Source organism: Ambystoma mexicanum, chromosome 5p (genome assembly GCF_040938575.1).
Source record: "Ambystoma mexicanum isolate Mex_15411 chromosome 5p, UKY_AmexF1_1, whole genome shotgun sequence".
Classification (NCBI taxonomy): Eukaryota; Metazoa; Chordata; class Amphibia; order Caudata; family Ambystomatidae; genus Ambystoma; species Ambystoma mexicanum.
In genome coordinates this window covers 250,452,124-250,471,189 of record NC_090930.1, presented here as the reverse complement: position 1 = coordinate 250,471,189, position 19,066 = coordinate 250,452,124, and the positions used below count along the sequence as shown (strand labels likewise).

The following is a 19,066-nucleotide window of genomic DNA, read 5'->3' as shown; positions in this document are numbered from 1 at the left end:
CCCCATGCTGGAGAACTACAGGAATGCCTACAAGGAATGGAGAAACGTATGATGGACTCCCTGTAGGATCAATTGAGAAATATAAAGCATGAACTAGGCTCATCCCTTCAGGCATCACAGAACTAGGAGAGAGGGTAGACAACGGAGGCAGGGCTCTCCGAAATTGCTGAAGACTCCAAACAGATGTGTGCTCCTGGAACAGATTGCTAAGGCAACGTACAACCTGGAACTCCAGGCAGAGGACCTGAAGAACAGATCCCGCAGGTCCAACATACGGGTGAATGGATTGGCCGAGTCAATTGGGGACAAGGATCTGAAAGAGACAATGCAAACTTGCTTCAGCAGCCTCCTGCCGGGTGCCCAACCGGAGGACATACTCACAAACAGTGCACAGAATTGGCCCGCACAGAAAAGACCCAGGGACGTTCTACTGGCAATGACCTCCCACACGATGGAGGCAATCCTCCGTGCAGCGAGAAACCTACAACCGATCACTATCAATTGCACCCAGGTTCACCTGTTTCAGGATCTGGCCCGGTCTACCTTACATAAAAGAAGACAAATGGCGCCAGTTACAAAGGCATTAAGGGACAAAGGGATGATCTACAGATGGGCATACCCCTTCGGCTTGCAGTTTACCTGGGAGAACAAACTACAACGCATCACCACTTGCGAGGAAGGAATGACTCTTCTACACCTGGAGGAAGAGGAACTGCACCCGGCCCATACCCTGCTCGCAGCCTCAGAAGTGGAAACCCCCGACAGTGGGAGTGGTCATCGAACCGAACTAGGAAACTGGGAGCGGAGAGAAAACGAGAAGCCCTCAACCAAAAGGTTTGCGATAACCTGGTAGAACCAAACCATAAATTAACTAAAGAGGCGTTGAATGGGGTGCGGCGAAGGAGGAAGAGATCGTAGCCCTCGGACAGAGGGAGGAGATTATCCATTTTGGAGTCAATGCAGGACAGACAGGTCCTGGCAAAGCACACGTGGGAGGCGAGATGATACCCAACACCCCTAGAGGGGTGCAGAGAAAGCACAGAGGAGCTTTGATCTGAAGGGTACATGGGGGAGGGAACTAGAGGGGGGGGGGGGTTGTTATAAAGTTATTACATTTTGGGGAATGGCATGGACCAGTATAGGCAAATGGGAAGGAAGACTGATGGGAAATGGCAAGCCAAAGGACAAAATTCTACAAACACATACTAGATGGCTGAACTGAACCTAGTCTCACTTAATGTGCAAGGCCTAAATTCGCTAGTCAAACACTGATCCATTCTGACTAGGCTTATAGACTTGCAGGCTTCAATCGCCTTCCTGCAGGAAACACACCACCTCCCTGAAGATGAAGGAAGGCTGAATTTCCCGCCAATATTTTGCCTCGGGTAGGAGGAAAACCAAAGGGGTCGCTATTCTGATTGGGGCCAGGATGACCTTTAAAAAACGGACAATACACAGGGACCCGGAGGGGATATATCTAGTACTAAAGGGCATGATACAGGAACAACTATACACACTAATAGCTATCTACGCCCCAAATGAGTGAAAGGACATATTCCTGAGGGACTCACTGAAAACTCTGGGGAGCTTGTGTGAAGGTCAGATAATAGTTGGAGCTGACCAACTGTGTCATGGACCCCGCAATGGACAAAACCCTTTCATCCACGGCAGCAGATGCAAGAAATAGGCAGGCACTAGGCAAACTCTTCAGAGATCTGGAGGTGATAGAGACATGGAGGTTTTTTCACGGTCAGAGGGAATTCACCCATTATTCAGCGGTCCATAAGGGGTATTCAAGAATTGACATGGTGCTGGTGTCAACCACTCTGATCCCGTATATTAGTAAGGTAGAGATAGAGGTCCAATACGTTTCAGACCACGCCCCAGTCCTAGTACAAATAGAGATGGCCCAAAACACCCATAGAAGCCGCAGGCCCGGGAGACTGAACGAGATGATCTTGAAAGACCTGGCTCTTAGAGCGCACATAGAGGAGGCGATCCAAAATTACTTCCAAGAAACTTACAATGGAGAGACAAAGTGGGCGGCAATTTGGGATGCTGGAAAAGCAGTGATCTGGGGCAAATTCATCTCACAAGCAACAGCGTGTATGAGGGAGAGCAGACCTATTAGAAAGAATCTGGAAACATCACTGAATGAGGCAGAAACTCAACACAAGGCCAGGCAATCCCAAAAAAAACACTTGGAGCGTTCCGGAGAGCAAGAGCTCAATTAGAAGAACACGCAGCAGAACGCACAGCACAAGCACTAATCAACACCAAACAGACACTACGTCCAGGGTAGTAAAGCAAACAGGTTCCTAGCAGCCAAACTCTGCAAGCAAAACTCCTGTAACTACATCGTCCAATTGAAAGACGAAAAAGGGGAGCTATGTGCAACAGAGGGGAAATTTAGGATAATGGAAAGATTCCATCAGGGTTTGTTAGAAAGCGAACATCTAAACCTTCAAACACAAAAAGAATATATTTCAGTGATTCCCCTTCCCCAGATCACAAAGGAGGATAACGCTCTGCAGGCCCCTATAACATGCCATAACAGCAATGCCCCTCAACAAAGCAACGGGCCCGGATGGATTCGGAAGCGGATACTATAAAAACATTCCGCAACTAATTGCTGGGCCCCTTAACAAAATTATTTAAACACATAAGAATCAGTGGCACAGTCACACCTCCGCCACTATCCTAATACTCAACCGGGCAAAGACTCCACAGACTGCACCAGTTACTGGCCAATCTCCCTACTTAATACTGATGCAAAGCTTGCTTTATGATAAAGTCCTTGCAACTAGACTCGCTGAGGTCCTGCCCAAAATAATTAATACCGACCAAGCTGGATTTATAAAAAGGAGACGCAGCCAAGACAATATTAGGCGGGCAGTGGATATAGTAGATCTGGGAAGCAGGACAGGACAAAAGGTTCTCCATATCCGCCCTGATGCCAGGAGAGCATTTGACAGCCTGCAATGGAAATATCTAGAACTAGTGCTGCAGAAATGTGGATGCGACCCCAGCTTTAGCAGAATGGTTTTGGCAAACTTCCGCCTCCCGAGCACGACTTTTATGGTTAATGGGAACACCACAGCAATAAAAAGAATATATAGAGGGACAAATAGCACCAATGTTAGCCTGGATGAGAGCGGACATGTCAAAGGGATAGGTGGGAGTAGAGCAAGGGGTGACCACGATCCCACTGAGGGCACTACACGGGTTGCAGGTGGGGGATGGGGAAGCAGAGGGGAGTCTGCTTGAAGCAACTAAGATCCCATTGAAAGGTTGGGACCGAGCAATGAGAAAACGAAACATTGACCCGGGGCTGGGTCCCTTCACTCCAATGGCCCCCAAAAAATTAAAAAAAAAAAAAAAAAACTTTACACCAGGCAAACGACCCAGTTTCTAGAAGTACTGGGGACAGGAACAAATACTATATCTGACGGACTTCTTTCAGGAGGGAATCCAGTTGCAGTTTGAAGAGTGCAAACAGAAATTTGGGGTAGGGGAAGCAGATATACCTACATCCAGATCCACCACTGGATAATGCATAAAGAAGTCAATAAAGCAGCCACTAGGGCACTGATAGGCCTGGAACTAGCGAAACACGAAGGGGACGAGGCACGAGTGGTCTCCAGAATATACAAGCTGCTGGACAAGCCACAAAAGAGCGACACTTTCACATATATGGAATGGACAACTGGGGAAAAGACATAGGCGACCCCATCAATTAGGGAGAGTGGACTCAAATCTGGAAAAGAACAGAGATCCTCCAAATGCACAGCCATTAGAGAGACCGCACATAAGATTTGTTTTAGGTGGTACTTGACCCACCAAGAGGTTGCACAAAATGAACCCCAGTTACCCACCTATGTGCTGCAGAAATTGAGGAAGCAAAGGATATGTATTCCACATGTGGTGGTCCTGTTCTAAAGCGACCATGTACTGAAGGAAGTCCTGGGTCGCATAAAGGAAATCACAGGGAAACAGCTGCCAGCAGCGCCGAAGGTTATACTCCTGGGCACAACGGTTGAAGATATATATGCGGCATCTGGCAACAATGCAACACTTATCACTCACTTGCTAATGGCAGCAAAGATGACTCTGGCACAAGCGTGGGAAAACCCAGAAGGTCCAATAACAGCATGGTGGTGGGTGAAAACCTGGAACGTGATGGCGAAGGAGAAGGTGGGGGCCCTGAGGGAGGGCAAGTACCTGAAATTCCGGGCAATTTGGGACCCCTTCTTCAACTATGTCAGAGACAGAGAAGCATAATTCTTTAGGCCAAATCTGTTGAGAGCGTTCCAAAAGTGAGCACTGACCAATTGATCACGAAAGCCTTGGCTTAATGCAGAAGTCATCTAATCGGAACACAATGAACTCATCGGAAAGCAGCAAGACTGGTCCATGCCACTGGGGAGCCGGGAGGGGGTGGAAGGTGGCAGGGGAAGGGTCATTGAACGGTTGCAGTTCAAATTAAGTTAATGATTAAAGCTAGCCCTAATAATTGTAAAACCAAAAAGTTAACAGGTGGCCTTATCAAATGATACGTGTTAAAATTACTTGGATCTTGGGCCAATACAGTAACTGTACATGACTATGTTTGAATAAATAAAGTTGGTTAAAAAAAAATCATATTTATGGTCCGTTTGTTCTGATAATCTTTTCCTTTGACCAATTTCTAAGAGTATTCTAAATGCAACAGTAAGATATTAATGTCCCCAGCACCCTAGCTATTGAAGTCACCCTAGGGTGTAGGGTGTGACAGTGGGCCATCCCAAAAGGGTCTTTACTGATTTTGAAACTAAGAGTGTACAGTTTTTGAAGTCTGTTTGTTGCTTTTATATTGCTCCTTTCTGAAGAAGGCTTATTCCAACTTATTGATGAATTTATAATTGTTTATTCAAGAAACCTTGTGTGTAAGTGTTTATTTGAATACTAGTCACTGTGCATCTCAACTCCCCAACAGCTCACATTGACCCCCTCTGGAGATGAGCCTGGCTGCTCAGCCACACTACCAACCTGTGTACTACAGACTTATACCAAAGGTTGGGTTCCTTTTGCCAGGAGGTCAAGGTTATTGTAGTGAACGCTAAGGGACAAGCAGAAAGAACAGTGATAGTTAAAAGGTGGTAGGAGTGAGTCCAGAAGGACGGAGATAACCCATAGTCATGGAGGTGACAATGTCAAGGCAGTATGGATTTCTTAGAGGAGTGAGGTGGCAGCATCATTGTGGTTAAGGAGCAGAGACGACCCCAATTAGCGTTCTGGAAGCCGACAGGGGCTTTAGAAGTGGGCCTTTGCTAAGAGGGCCGGCTAAAGCCTGCCGGTCCATGGTTGGATGAAGACAGCATTCATCAACCAATGTGAGTGCTGCACAGGGAAAGGCAGCTCAGCCAGCCTGCCTTCATATCAAAGAAAAACAATGGTGGCCATCTTGGAAGGGCCAAAAATCTGTCAAATAAGCAGGCAATAGCGGGAAAACTTTTTCTATCAGAATAGCAAGGCAGTTTCAGGTATTAAAAAGCTCACAAAAGGGCGGCGCAATGAAAAAGCGCAATAAAACACTACTTTTCCGACAACTTTTTTCAATTTTTCAGGTTCAATTGACATTGGCATAATTCTAAACTGTCAGCATCATAACATGGTGGTAGTCACTAAAGAACACATTTTGTTAAAAAAAAAAACGTAAATGCCTGGAGGGTACCCGTTAGGCAAGATTGTATCCAGTACCCTGTAGGAGACTGCACCAGCCTTGCCCTCTTGGCAATAGTTAATCCAACCTTTGGTATAAGCATGTACTACACAAGTTGGTAGAGTGACTGAGCAGCCAAGCCAGCCTTATCTCAAGAGGGGTCAATGTGAGCTGTAGGGTTATTACACAGATTCATAGTGAAGGGTATTCAAATAAACACTTATTCTCAATTGTTTCTTGATTAAACAATTATTTATTAATTTAACAGATAGTTGAATAAACCCTCTTTAGAAGGGAGCAAATATCTAACAAAATAAAATACTTTTTAAGAAACACTCAGATTCAATAAATCCATGGATACCCATTCGGGATGGCACACAGACACTTCCTACACCCTGAGGTGACTTGTGGACATGGATATATCACTGGCACGTTTAGACCAATGCTGAGGTTAGTGTCAAAAGAAAAAGGTTTTAGGGAACAAATATTCTTAAGCAGGCAAGTACTTTTGAACCATCCAATGCAAAGTAAATTTAACCCTTTCCTGAGGAACTGTTAAAAGTACAAAGTCAGAGGTACGAAGAGTCTTTCAAAGAGCCAAGACAGCCAATGTCAATTTAACAAAAAAGTAGGTAAAAAGTCTTGCACATTGTTTCAGAAATCTTTGAAGAAAACGAAATCACTGTAGGGCCACAAGAGGAGAGGCTTGTGATGGGCAAAGCTGCAAGTAACTCTGCAAAAGCAACCAATACAAGTCTCAACTGAGAGCAAGCAAGTCTACACAACAACAGGTAAGCAATCCTAGTTTTACAGTACCTTTGGTTTGAAGAAATTGGTTCCAGCTGGCTTTTGTTCCAGTTGTAGGTCTGCAGATCCTGTTGCTCCTGAGCCTTAGTTGTGGGGACAAGAGAGAGGACGTCTAGGGACTCCTGCACTATGAATTTTAGGTCGGCGGTAGCAGTGGGCAAACTTCAGATCAGCGGCACTTCGTGGTTTCAGTTTCTCGCACCTCTCACAAATAGCACCACTGCAGTTCTCTGATACCTTTATGGACTTTCCTTGCATCTGGGGTCCAGCACTCTATTGAGGTGGCTCAGGTTTGGTCAGTCCTGCTTCATGGGAGTCTGGAGGATCTTCCTGGAGCTTGAGTCCGACTTAAAAACAATGCACTCGATCCTGGTGTTCCTCTCCCTGACAATCGGTTCCTGCAGCAGCAATGGAAGAACAGCCAGCACCGAGAGCTTTGGGGTTGATTGGCCCACCAACCCACGGGGAGAAGTCGTCATTTGCAGGGCTTCTCTAGTCAAGGCGACTCTGGAGCTTCAGCAATGCAGCAGGGCAAACCAACGGTCCAGGAGTTGCAGCAAGCGTCTCCTCCAAGTTCTTCTTCGGATTCATTTGTCCAGTGGTCGACTCTGCCTTCCAAGCAAAATACTTTGCCTTTTATGCAGGTTTCTCCCATTCATTTGTAGCCTAGCCGTCAATCACACAGCAGGGTGGCTGTCCTCCAAGGATAGCCAGTCGGCCAATCACTTTTGGGGGCGTTCCTGTAACCAAGGAGACTAAGCACAGGGAGTTTCAGGCACCTCCCTTGCTTCCTCTCCTGCCAGACACACTGGAGCTAGAGGCAGGCTTCACAAGTGAATCCGGCCAAAGACAAAGCAAACAAAGGGACCAAATCAGGTTTGGCGTGCAGAGTAAATCTCATGAAGGACCTTTCCAACAAGAAATTGTGAAAAAAGAAGACCGGGGCCATTTTGACAAAATGGACAATTGCAGCACGCGGTATAAACACACAATGGTAGGAAAAAGTAAACCACTGCAACCAGCCATTAATTGTAGAACGGGTAACATAAAAAAATTTGCATGAGAAACTAGACAAAAGGGGATACTAAGTAACCCCTCCAGCACCCTATTCTAAGATAGTGTGTGCTGGGTCTAGAAAGTTACAAGACCAAGTAAAGTCAATTTCACATCACTGCTCTTGGAAACAGTAGTTTCACCAAGAGAAGGTATTTAAACCTTTGGGAAATCTAAGAGACTTGCCTGTGTCACTGCACTAAAGGTGCTATGTGTCACCCAACAAAAAGTAGATGCCTATGCAGTTTGTCAGACTCCATAACCAAAAGAAACACAGAAAACACAAAATTAAACGTACAAAGTCCCAAAGTTCTACAAAAGAGCTGGGGGGTCTCCAAGGTGGGAGGCATTTAGCACTAAACTGAAAATTCTCCCCAACAGTGCTGGACCTACAAAGAGAAATGGTAAGAAGTCAATTTCACTTTACTATTTTTGGGTAACGGAAGTTCACACAAGACAAGGTATTTAAACCTTGGGAGAAATCTTAAGGATTTCTCTGACACTGCACTGAAGGTGCTGTGTGTCACCATAAAAAAGTAGATGCCTATGGAGTTTGTCAGTCTCTAAAAACAGAGGAAACCTACAATCTAAATCATGTCAAAACACATGAGAATGAGCAAAGGGACGCACTCTCTCCAGGGTTAAAATTAAAAAGTCCCATACACTGGCCACCAGGGGGCGCACGGATGTGGAAGCTCTCCTTGTGAGCTCCCGTTACGCAGCCCCAAGAAGTGTGTTGAACCCCCACTTTTTGGCCCCCCCGTGCGTACAAATTGGAACCTGGCAGTGAGACACAGCCCCCCGCCGGTTGGTCGAAAAACGGACCTTCCTTCGCGGAGAAACAGCGTGTGCACAGAGACACCCCCTCTCCCTCACAAAAGTGAGGAGTATGGAGAGGCCCTGCAGAGCAACGAGGAACCCCGTCGCAGAAGCGTTTGAACTGCCGCCCGTGCTCCGTTGCGAGCCCGCATCCCGCCGGCTCCGGGAGCACAGTTGTTGTAATAAGCTGAGAGGCAGCGTGTGGAAAGACGCCCGCCCCCGGGCCGCGCTGGAGCCGGGTCACGGGCCCATTCCCTGAGCCCACTCCAGACCCCGGCACCCCATCTCAGCTTGACCGTGCGGCGTGGACTCGCCTTGGTTTTGGCACCCGCGGAGGTCCGGGGCCCCCAGTGAGGGGGCGGGAGCATAACGGAGCCCAAGGAACGCTGCGCTGATCCAAGAAGAGGCTCTCCTCACAGACACTCAGCAGGCTGCGTAATGAACACCCGCCTCGGACACAGAGCGGGCCCGTGGTAACTGGAAGCGTGGATCCGCATGTCCAAACCTTGTGCCCCCTCTACACTACCCCTCACGGACCCACGAGAGAGGCATCCACGAGGCCCCAGAGAACCCCCAGGCACGTTCCAATATCCCACGCGTAGAGATTATCCACACGGCAGCAGTGACTAAGGAAGCCTGGAAAACTAGATAGTGCCCTAAAACTACAAACACTAAAGGCCTCCCACTATAGCCTGGCACGAAGTGCCCCGCGTGAGACACCCCGCCTTCAACCACGCATTTTGAGAAAGGGGGGCCCCCCCGCAACACCGGAGGCAAAACAGGAGGCGAGACCCAGAACGCCTACCCTACACAGGCGGCAAACCGCTAACTGAACAGCACCGCGCCCCCCGAGAACACACAAAGGACGCTCTGAGCTTGGTGGTGCCTCTGGAAGGACACCCCACTTGTTGAAATAGGAACCACAACGAACGGAGGGTACGGCCCCTGGAAACAGGGCGAGTGCCGCCTCCTACCACATGGACTACGGTTATCACTGCCCTCGACACCTCGGCAGCATATCCCTGACACTCTAGCTCGGCGCTGAAGTTGTTTTGCCGCCACTGAGGAGGCACAAGTCTGCAAATCCTCACAACGTACTAGCAGGGAGGTTAAGGCCCCCAACACAGGGGCGTGTGCCTCCTCTGCCTAGCCTGTCGGGACAAGGAACCCACAAACCCGACCAGAACAACTGGCAAGTTGATCACGCTGCCGGAAGATTACATGGACATTAGGCACAAGTCGGCCTCCTTTGCCTACACCTCCACTCCACGGATACCAACTGGGTCTACGATGGCAAACAGAGTTACCACGGTGAATGACTTGGCCGCAGCAACGAAAAGTGACATCGCTGCCTTGCTAGGAGAAATTAAAAATCTGGGCGCCAACATAGGGGGTAAGATAGATAAAATCACCCAAAGGCTGGACAATATGGAAGACAAGCTTGAAGAGTTAGAGAACAATCAGGCCTCCATTGACACCCTCGAGGTCCAACTCGATCAGAGACTATGTGAACTGGAGAACAAGGAAGAAGAGTTTAAACTCAAACTCGATTTGGAAAACAGAGCGCCGTAATAATCTACGCATCTTCAGAATCCCGGAAAGAGAGGGCGAAACAGAGGCGGACCTGAGGGAAACCCTCCACAATATCATCAAACTTCTTGTAGCTGATGATGTGGTGGATGCACCAATGACAGAAAGGATCCATAGAGCCGGTGGCCCGCCGGGGGTCCACGATCAGTCCTCGCCCGGTTCCACCGATTCAGAGACAAGGCCCGAATCCTCGAAAAAGCAAGGGAAAGCGATGAGATCACGCTGGGAGGGGCCCGGATCTTGATATATCAAGACCTCTCCTCCTTAACATTGGCCCTCAGGAAAATGTGTGGCCCCCTCACAAGGAAACTCAAGGAGAAGAACGTCCGATATAGATGGGGTTACCCTTTCTCTCTCACATTTGAATACGAGGGAACCCAATTTAGATTGCGATCTGAAAAAGAAATAATGAAATGCATCTCAGACCTCCTCCGACCCGGACCAGACGGGGAAAGCGAAAAAAAAGAGAACACGAATGGCAGATTCAAGGAGCCAGTAGGAAGAAAGTAAAAGGATCTCGAAAGTACCAAAGAGGTAACCTCTCTCCGGATGGAGACAATTGAAATTGATCGACTCTGGTAAGATGAACACACATATTTCACCTGCCAATGCTACGATGAGAAGTTACCGTGTATATAGTTCCAAGATGAGAATGGAGAAAATTAGGAGGAAACCTACAAGTGGTTCGATGCCGACTCGGTGCTGTCAACTGAGTTCACTCGAACGCCTTCAACAAGGGAGAGGGGAGGGTCAGGAGGGGTCGAAAGGAGGGAAATGGGTCCGAGCAGTATTAAACGTACTTCAGAACAATCGATGCAGCTCACAATCTGAGATGGACGAACGTTGTCGATCACATGGAAAATGTTAATATACGGGAGCTTGCCTCCCTAAGAATCGGGACACTCAAGATCAAAGGGCTCAATTCACTGACAAACGGTCCCTTGTGGCCAGGGAATTTCGTAGAAGTGGTCTAGACATCCTACTACTGCAGGAAGTAAAATACATAAAAGGAGAGGAACGACAGATCCTGGGGAAACGAGTCGGGATCGAGTTCTGGGGTTCGGGCCCGTTCAGGAGGGGAGGAGTGGGAATCCTCATTAGAAAAGGTATAGACTTCACACTAACCAAGACATGGTCGGATGTAGAAGGACGAGCAATGCTGGTGAACGGTCAATTGGGCAAGCTGAGTGTCACCATTGCTACCCTGTATTCTCCAAACACAGCCCAACCTAGATTTCTTTGCAGAACGATCCCTAAGATACTACTCGAAGCCACAGGGCACATTATCCTGGGAGGGGATTTCAACCAATGGGCGAATCCGGCGAAAGATCGAAAGCCTGGGAACCCTAATAAGGTGCAACAAGACAGGCCCGAACTGTCTGAGCTGGCTCATATGATGGACTTGTGTAACATGATAGATGCATGGAGGGTCCGCCATCCGGAAGAACAGGGCTACACCTTCTATTCAGCTCCCCACAATACATTCACCCGTATCGATTATATATATCTCTCCAGGGAACTCTGAGGTAATATCACAGGCACAGATTACGCCGATCACCTGGTCTGACCATGACATGGTCCTCACAGACATCCAGTGGGCTGATTTGCCAGAAAACAATGGAAAATAGCGGTGTAATGAGAGCCTCTGGAGGGATCTCGTGTTCAGAACAGAAATGGAGACAGATCTCCAAATTTTTTAAAATAAACGACAATGGTGAAGTGTCTAGACAAACGGTGTGGGAAGCGGGGAAGGCCATCTGGAGAGGGATTCCGATAAGGGAGGGTTCATCGAAAAAGAGAGAACGTGCCCTTATCGAACAAAGGCTACGAACTGAAATTTGTCAGTTAGAAAGCAAACCCAAACTGGGTGAAGAATTAGACCTGCAGAAAATAAATAAGGCCAAAGAGAAAAGAAGCAAACTGAAACTCCTAGAGTATTAACAGGTTGTGCGCAAACTGAGACTGTTAAAACAGAAATTTTATGAAAAGGGCGATAAGGCTGATGCACTTCTCACCGCCAGGCTAAGTGAGCAAAGGGCTGAACATAGAGTAATAGAGATTAAGGACGATTCCTCCCCTACACCATACGCCCACGCCACTATTCCGGAATGCTTCGCCAACTTTTATGAAAAACTATACTCCTCCGAGGTGGACTCAGAGCCATCAGAGATCGAGTCTTAACTGTCCTCAATAGATTTACCCTGCATGCCTGACATAGATGCCGAATCCCTAGAATCTATCACGGAACTGGAGGTCCAGGCTGCCATAAAGAGGTTAACTTTGGGTAAGTCCCCGGGCGAAGACAGCTATACCGCCGGCTTTTATAAAACTTTCATATCCACACTAGCTCCCTTTCTAACACTCCTCTTCAACGAAATAATGGACACAGGAAAGCCCCCGGATTCTTTCACCAGGGCACCGATTACTATCATCCCCAAGGCTGGGGGGACCCCACGAATTGCGCCTCATATCGCCCCATCTCACTACTTAACCTTGATGCAAAGATATATACCAGAGTCTTGGCGGCACGACTCTAATCCCTTGTCCCTCAACTCATACACTGATCAAGTTGGGTTCATATTAGGAAGACCGGGGGCAGACACGATCCGCAAAACCCTCCACCTAATTCACGCGTCCCAGTCTATGGAGAATGACCCAATCTTACTCTGTCGACGCAGAAAAAGCTTTCGACAGGGTGGAGTGGGGATTCCTAAAGGCAGTACTACGAAAGGTGGGATTGGGCGCTAAATTCAGGCAAGCAATACATGCAGTGTATACGGACCCCAAAGCATCTATATTTGTGAACGGTGAATACTCGCGGTGTTTCAATCTCCAACGTGGGACCCGATAAGGGTGCCCCCTTTCGGCGATTCTATTCACCTTCTCACTGGAGCCCCTGGCGATAACGATGAGAGCGGACCCCATGCTTGAGGGTATCCAACTGGGGACAACAGAATATAAAATTGCCCCCTATGCCGATGACATCCTCCTTCATATCACGAACTCCTCCTCTTCTGTCCCCAGGGCTCTATCCATTATAGAGGAATACGGTAAACTCTCTGGGTTTAAAGTAAATAGAACAAAGTCGACACTCTTTCCTCTCCAGGGCCTGAAAGATGACAATACCACCAAATTTTCTTCACTCGGCCTACATATTGAGCATTCAAAACTACAATACCTGGGGATACAAATAACAAGAAATTTGGAGGAACTATTGCAAGCGAACTTTCCCCCTCTACTGAAACAATTTAAGTTAGATTTGATCAGATGGGATAAACTCACAATCTCCTGGCTAGGTCGGCTAAACGCAATAAAGAGGGTTTCACTTCCCCGCTTCTTATACCCCTTCCAGACAATACCCATTAGGATTCCGAAAAGCTTCTTTACTGAAATCAAAAAGGCCATGCTCCACTTTCTATGGCAGGGGAAGAAAGCGAGGATCCCATATAAGACTCTAATACTTTCCAAAGACAATGGAGGGGTGGGTCTTCCCAACCTCCAAAAATACTATGAAGCCGCCCAACTCAGAGTATTGATCCCACACCTGCGCGACCAGACAAACATCCAGTGGGTCAATATGGACAACCATTACTTTTCCCCAGCCACAGTATCTGAATGGCTCTGGGCACCCAAGAAACGAATCTGTCAAAAACTCAAAAATCACCCGATACTGATGACCACCTGGGACATTTGGACATATGGCACGAACATGCAAGACATTACCACCTGGCCGAGCCCCTTGAGCCACTTATGGTCCCCAGGAATCAACGACCACATTCCAGATGTAGGAAGGTTCCAAAACTGGTATGAGGCCGGTTTAGAGAGAGTAGGCCAACTACAAAGGAAAGACGCCTTCATCTCACTCCCTGAGCTGACCGAGGCCCTAGGGATAGGCCCATTATCCACATTTCAATACCTACAAATTAAAGGGGTCTTGACAAGAGCCATGTGGAGACCCAAACTGATGAGAACTCACCCCTTTGAGAAAATACTGGACTCTAAAACTGTAATGAAGGGTCTAATATCAGATATGTACAGGGCATTGATAGGAGGGAGAAGGGGTGAACACAGACGCACTAAAAAGCAGATGGGAAAAAGACTTCGCCGAACAGTTCACACCCGAACTTTGGGACACCATATGTCAAGCAGCCACACGGATATCCATTTCAAATCAGTACAAACTTCATGCAATCAAATTATTAGACAGATGGCAATATGACCCCGTCAGACTATCCAAAATGTTTCAGACCGCAAGCCCGGAATGCTGGCGTGGATGCGGGCAAAGGGTAGACTACTGGCACATGTGGTGGGGATGTCCGAGATACAAGTATTTTGGTCGGAAGTTCTAGGCTGGATCAAAGATGTTAAACATTGTCAGAACATCTACCCCCTACCTCATACTTTTTGGCCTCGAGAAAAATGAAGACGACTGGGTCAAAATCAAAGACATAGCCCGCAACTGCTTCTAGCTGCTAGGGCAACGTTGGTTATGAGGTGGAAGGCTCCCACAAGCCCTACGAAAAATGAATCGATCCATGTATCCACTAACATTTGTATAATGGAACATATAACAGCATTGCTTCATGGTAAACCAAACCTTGTGGATGGAATATAAAAGCATATACCTACCAGACGGCCTGTCCCTTAACAAAGCTCTCACTTTGATGGCAGTGGACCAACGAACGAACTAGACGATGCTTAAATTGAACTCTTTGACAGACTCTTACGAATAATGTGATCCCGACAACGAATACTGACTCTGATCGTTACACGATGAATGCTGCGTTATCTGTGATAAAGGCTCTGACCATGGGGGAAGGGGGTGGGAAATGGAAAGGGGGGGAAAAAGCGAACATTATGCTTGCAGAAAGTTGCCAAGAGACTGACGCAAAATACAAGGGATTCTGGGGGTTTGCTTAGTATAGTACGATTTTTAATTGTGTAACTATTGTATACTTTTTCTGCATAACCTGTATTTGCGAAACCAATAAAACCAAATGTACAACAAAAAAAATTAAAAAGTCCTAAAGTCCAGCAAAAGAGCTGTGGGTCTTCATGGTTGAAGGGAATTCACACAGAAATGATAATTTTCCCTAACACATAGTCCAGAGGGGCATAGTATATAGCAAGACAACAATACAATGTATAGACAGAGGCAGGAACTTCATGCATGGATTTAAAAATACAGAAGAAATCAGGAGTGGTGATTGAAAAAAGAGTTTAGTGGAGAACTCCATGGATCTTAAGGGGACCCACCGTAGAAAATTGTCACAGCTCCGGTAATTACCTTGCAGTGCCACTTTGTGTTTTGGTGTTGCAGAAAGTGCACCATAGGAAACAAGAGAACCAAGTCTGTCGGTGGGCCTGCGGTTAATGCAGTAAGTGACGTCCCAGCTCCTCCACATGAGTATAGAGGATGCAGCCTATCCCTGTGGAGAAACTAAAGCGATCCAATGCTGGGTTTGAGGTCCAGCAGCAGAAGCAGACAAGAAGCAAAGCAGGATTCACCACCAAATGCAAGGAGACATGCAGTTGGCAGGATCTGCAAAACCCCAATATCAAAGATGCTCCCATATGCGATTCACAAACATTAAATATCTGGCCCTGGCAACTGTTAGCTTTGCTCTGCTAAGCCAGCAGTAGTAATTACCAGGCATTGCCACATCCATATCGCAATACACGCTTTCAAAGAAAATTATATCTAGCCGAATGTACCACATGGGTGGCCCCACTATACAGCACCCCCATTATCACCCAAAACCACAAAGAGTTTGCCACTGACAAGTTCAGCCAACAAGCTGTACGAGGAAATTGAAATGGAAAATAGTGTACATGTTACACACAGATACTGTGGGCTTAAGTTTCTGATGAGTTCTCATTTGGGGAAAAAGTCAGGTAAGCCAGGAAGTACAAAACACAAGGTTTACTCTAGTAGCAGGTTGAGACCTTCAGGCTCAGTCCATCTGTTGGTTCTTCAACCTTGATGTCTCAATACGTATACTTTTGAAATTATCTAGGTGCACAGCAAATAAAATGTTTGTTATTAGGCATATGAAACTAAATGTGTATACTTACAAAAGTTTTGTCTTAATTTTAACCGATTTCTGATTGAACTGCTGCGACTGCTTGATAAGTCCCAATGATTCCAATGTTTCTGGGTCAAGCCGTTCCTTCAGGATTGTATCAGAAACCAAACACTGACAAAAAACAAACATTTTATAAATTCAATAATGACAAGTACATTCTAGTCGAATACAGTGTTAGTGGTTCAGTAAACCATTTTAATTCAAATATGCCCACTTTCATATTCTCTTAAGGGTACAAGGTTGCAGACTTCAACAATTGCAATAAAATGTTTTCTTATTTCATATTAAATACACATGCAATAAACATGACTTGTTGAAACAACACAGATTCTTACCCCCATAAAGTAAACACAATCTTAATCTACATATACCCACTGACGAAGCAGGATTTTGTCCCCCCCCCACCACCAGCCCCGCAAGGTGGACAACCCCCACCCCCTGTTAGGCTCGAGAGGTGGGCCTGCTCTGCAACACTCCTTAAGGGTCAAGACAAATGGAACCCCATCAAGATAGATTCCCCCTTTGAGGACAAGGACTCCGGGGAGGTTTCTGCTCTAAGCGCTTTGGGGAGCCTATTCCAAAGTTTGGCAGCTATGTAGGGGAAGCCTAACCCACCTGCTTTGGCCCTGTTGGTGTGTGCAGTAGGTTGGAGTATCGAGTTCGAGTGGGGCGTGTGGAGGAGGATCTTGTGATGGTCTCCGATAGGTAAGAGGGGGCTGTGAGGGATAGGCATTGTGTGTGAGGGTAAGGATTTTAAAAGTAATGCAGTCTTTTACAGGGAGCCAGTGTGCTGACTGTCTTGCATGGGAGATATGGTCCCCTTTAGGAATGCACAGTGCATCTCTTAGAGCATTGTTTTGAGTGATTTGGAGTCTTAGTTTTTCGCTGAAATACCGGCTAGGAGGATGTTGCAATAGTCAAGTTTGGCCCCTATAGTTGCTCTGGCTATAGAGAGGCAGTTGGGCTTGGAGAGGTAGGGTTTTATTGAGTTGATGAGCTTGATGGTGTGTGCCGATGCTGAGACAATGGCGCCGACTTGTCTGGTCATAAAGACTGCTGTCTATGTAGACCCCTAAAGTCTTTACAGACAAGGAAACTGGTATAATAGTGCGGTCTATGCTGAAATTGGCGTATAGGTTATCTAGTTTGGCTTTTTTACTGAGGATAATTGCAGTCTTGTCACCATTGAGGCAAAAGCCATTGGCCGCCATCCAGGCTTGGATAGTGGCATACATTAGGTGTAGTGCGTTGGCGTCTTGGTTATAAGAGCCGGATAGTGGTAGGACTACTCGAGTGTCGTCAGCGTAGTTGGTATACGCTATACCCTGTGCATCTAGCTTGTCGAAGAGGGGCTTCGTGAATAGGTTGTACAGAATGGGGGCTGTGCATGATCCCTGGGGAACACCACAGTGGATGGTGGTGGGGGCCGCATTTGCTATATCGGAGAATACTTTCATTGCTCTTCCTTCAAGGAAGGAGGTGATCCAAGAGGCTGCTTCTTTGGAACATTTTGCTAAGTGGGTGAGGTGTGTGGTGAGAGTCTTGTGATCTTTTGTGATGATTTGGGCGATTTGGTTTTTTTTAGAGCTACCAATGTAGTTTCTGTGCCATGTCCTTTGCGGAAGCCCGATTGTCTTTTCCCTAGGAACAAATTGGATTCAAGAAAGTGTTGGATCTGACTGTGGGTTGCTTTGTCCAAAATTTTGAGGAGGAAAGGGACAGTGGTTATGGTCCGGTAGTTATTGGGCTGAGCCAGGTTTAGAGTAGGTTTTTTTAGTAGGGGGCGTACCCACGTTTCTTTGAGGCTGGCAGGAACAATGCCCATTTTAAAGGATGCGTTTATGAAGGCCGTTATGAGATGGGCGAGGGAATCGGCATAGTCCTTGATGATCTTGGGTAGGCAGATGCCTCCTTTACACATGGATGGTTTAAGGTGTTAAGGAGATTGATGACTTCTGGTTATGTGATGTTTCGGAATGAGAATAGGTTGAGTGGGCTCGAGAGAGTGGGGACTGTTTGAGTGGGTGGCTGTTGATTAAATAGTGCTTTGTAGTGATCCTGAATTTTCTTTTGGAAGAGGTCAATTTTGTTAAGCTTGGCAGATGGATTGTATTCTTGCACACCAGGTCTCGTCTTTGATGATCTCATATCTGGGTTTGTGGGAGGAGAGAGGAGTTTGTTAAATATGACGAAGATTTCCTTGGTTTGGGGGTTGGCATTAGTGATCCGGGCGTTGAATGAATTTGATTTAGCTTTGGTAATGGCATCTTTGTATTGGTGGGAGATCTGGTTAAAGCTTTTCTTGGTGCCGTCACAAGGGTTGGCATGCCAGTTTTTGAGGGCTTTCCGTTTGTTAGTGCATAGGGCCTGAAGTTCTTCTGTGAACAATGAGTTGCTATGCAGTGACTTTGTTTTTTACATTCAAGTGGGGCTATGGAGTTGATGGCTTTAGAGAAGGTGTTGTATAGATCTGCTAGGGTGTTCGGGTCATTGGCGAAAGGGGGCGAAAGTCCAGGGATATCTAGATAAGGGCAGAGTTTTTTGGAACTTCTCACTAGCGCTTGTGGGGCATGCGAGAGAGCTTTGGTAGTGCGGGCTAGGGGTATTGTGAATTGAATACAATTGTGGTCAGTCCACAGGTATGCAGTAATGGACGTGACGGTGGAGGAACAGTTGTGGTCAGCGACCCAGACTAAGATGCAGCCTTTTGAGTGGGTAGGGCTGAGGACTTTTTGTGTGAAGCTTAGATCCTTGAGTTCTTTAGCGAGAGTAGCGGCAGCTTTGTCTTTCGGATCGTTGAGACCTATGTTTAGGTCGCCCAGATGTAATGTTTTGGTGGAGCTTTTGATATTATTGCTAAGTAGATGGATGAGGTGTCCCTGGAAATCTGAGGGAAGGCCTGCGGCTGGTATAGGACGTGAATGTTAATGGTGATGTTGGGCGACAGGTTGAGTTGGGCAGATAGTATATCAGAGTTTCCCTCCCATGGGCAGCTATTCGGCCTTAGGGA

At 46.9% G+C, this 19,066-nt stretch overlaps 1 protein-coding gene across 2 annotated transcripts in view; it reads right to left on the bottom strand.

Annotated features, from left to right (window-relative positions):
- The window catches only part of THOC2 (THO complex subunit 2), a 2,257,836-nt gene that overhangs the window by 1,971,446 nt on the left and 267,324 nt on the right, over positions 1-19,066 (bottom strand). For both annotated transcript variants that reach the window (XM_069612670.1, XM_069612671.1), the window contains exon 6: positions 16,046-16,167. In XM_069612670.1, coding sequence (XP_069468771.1) covers positions 16,046-16,167 — 122 coding nt within the window. The remainder of the gene's footprint in view (positions 1-16,045; positions 16,168-19,066) is intronic.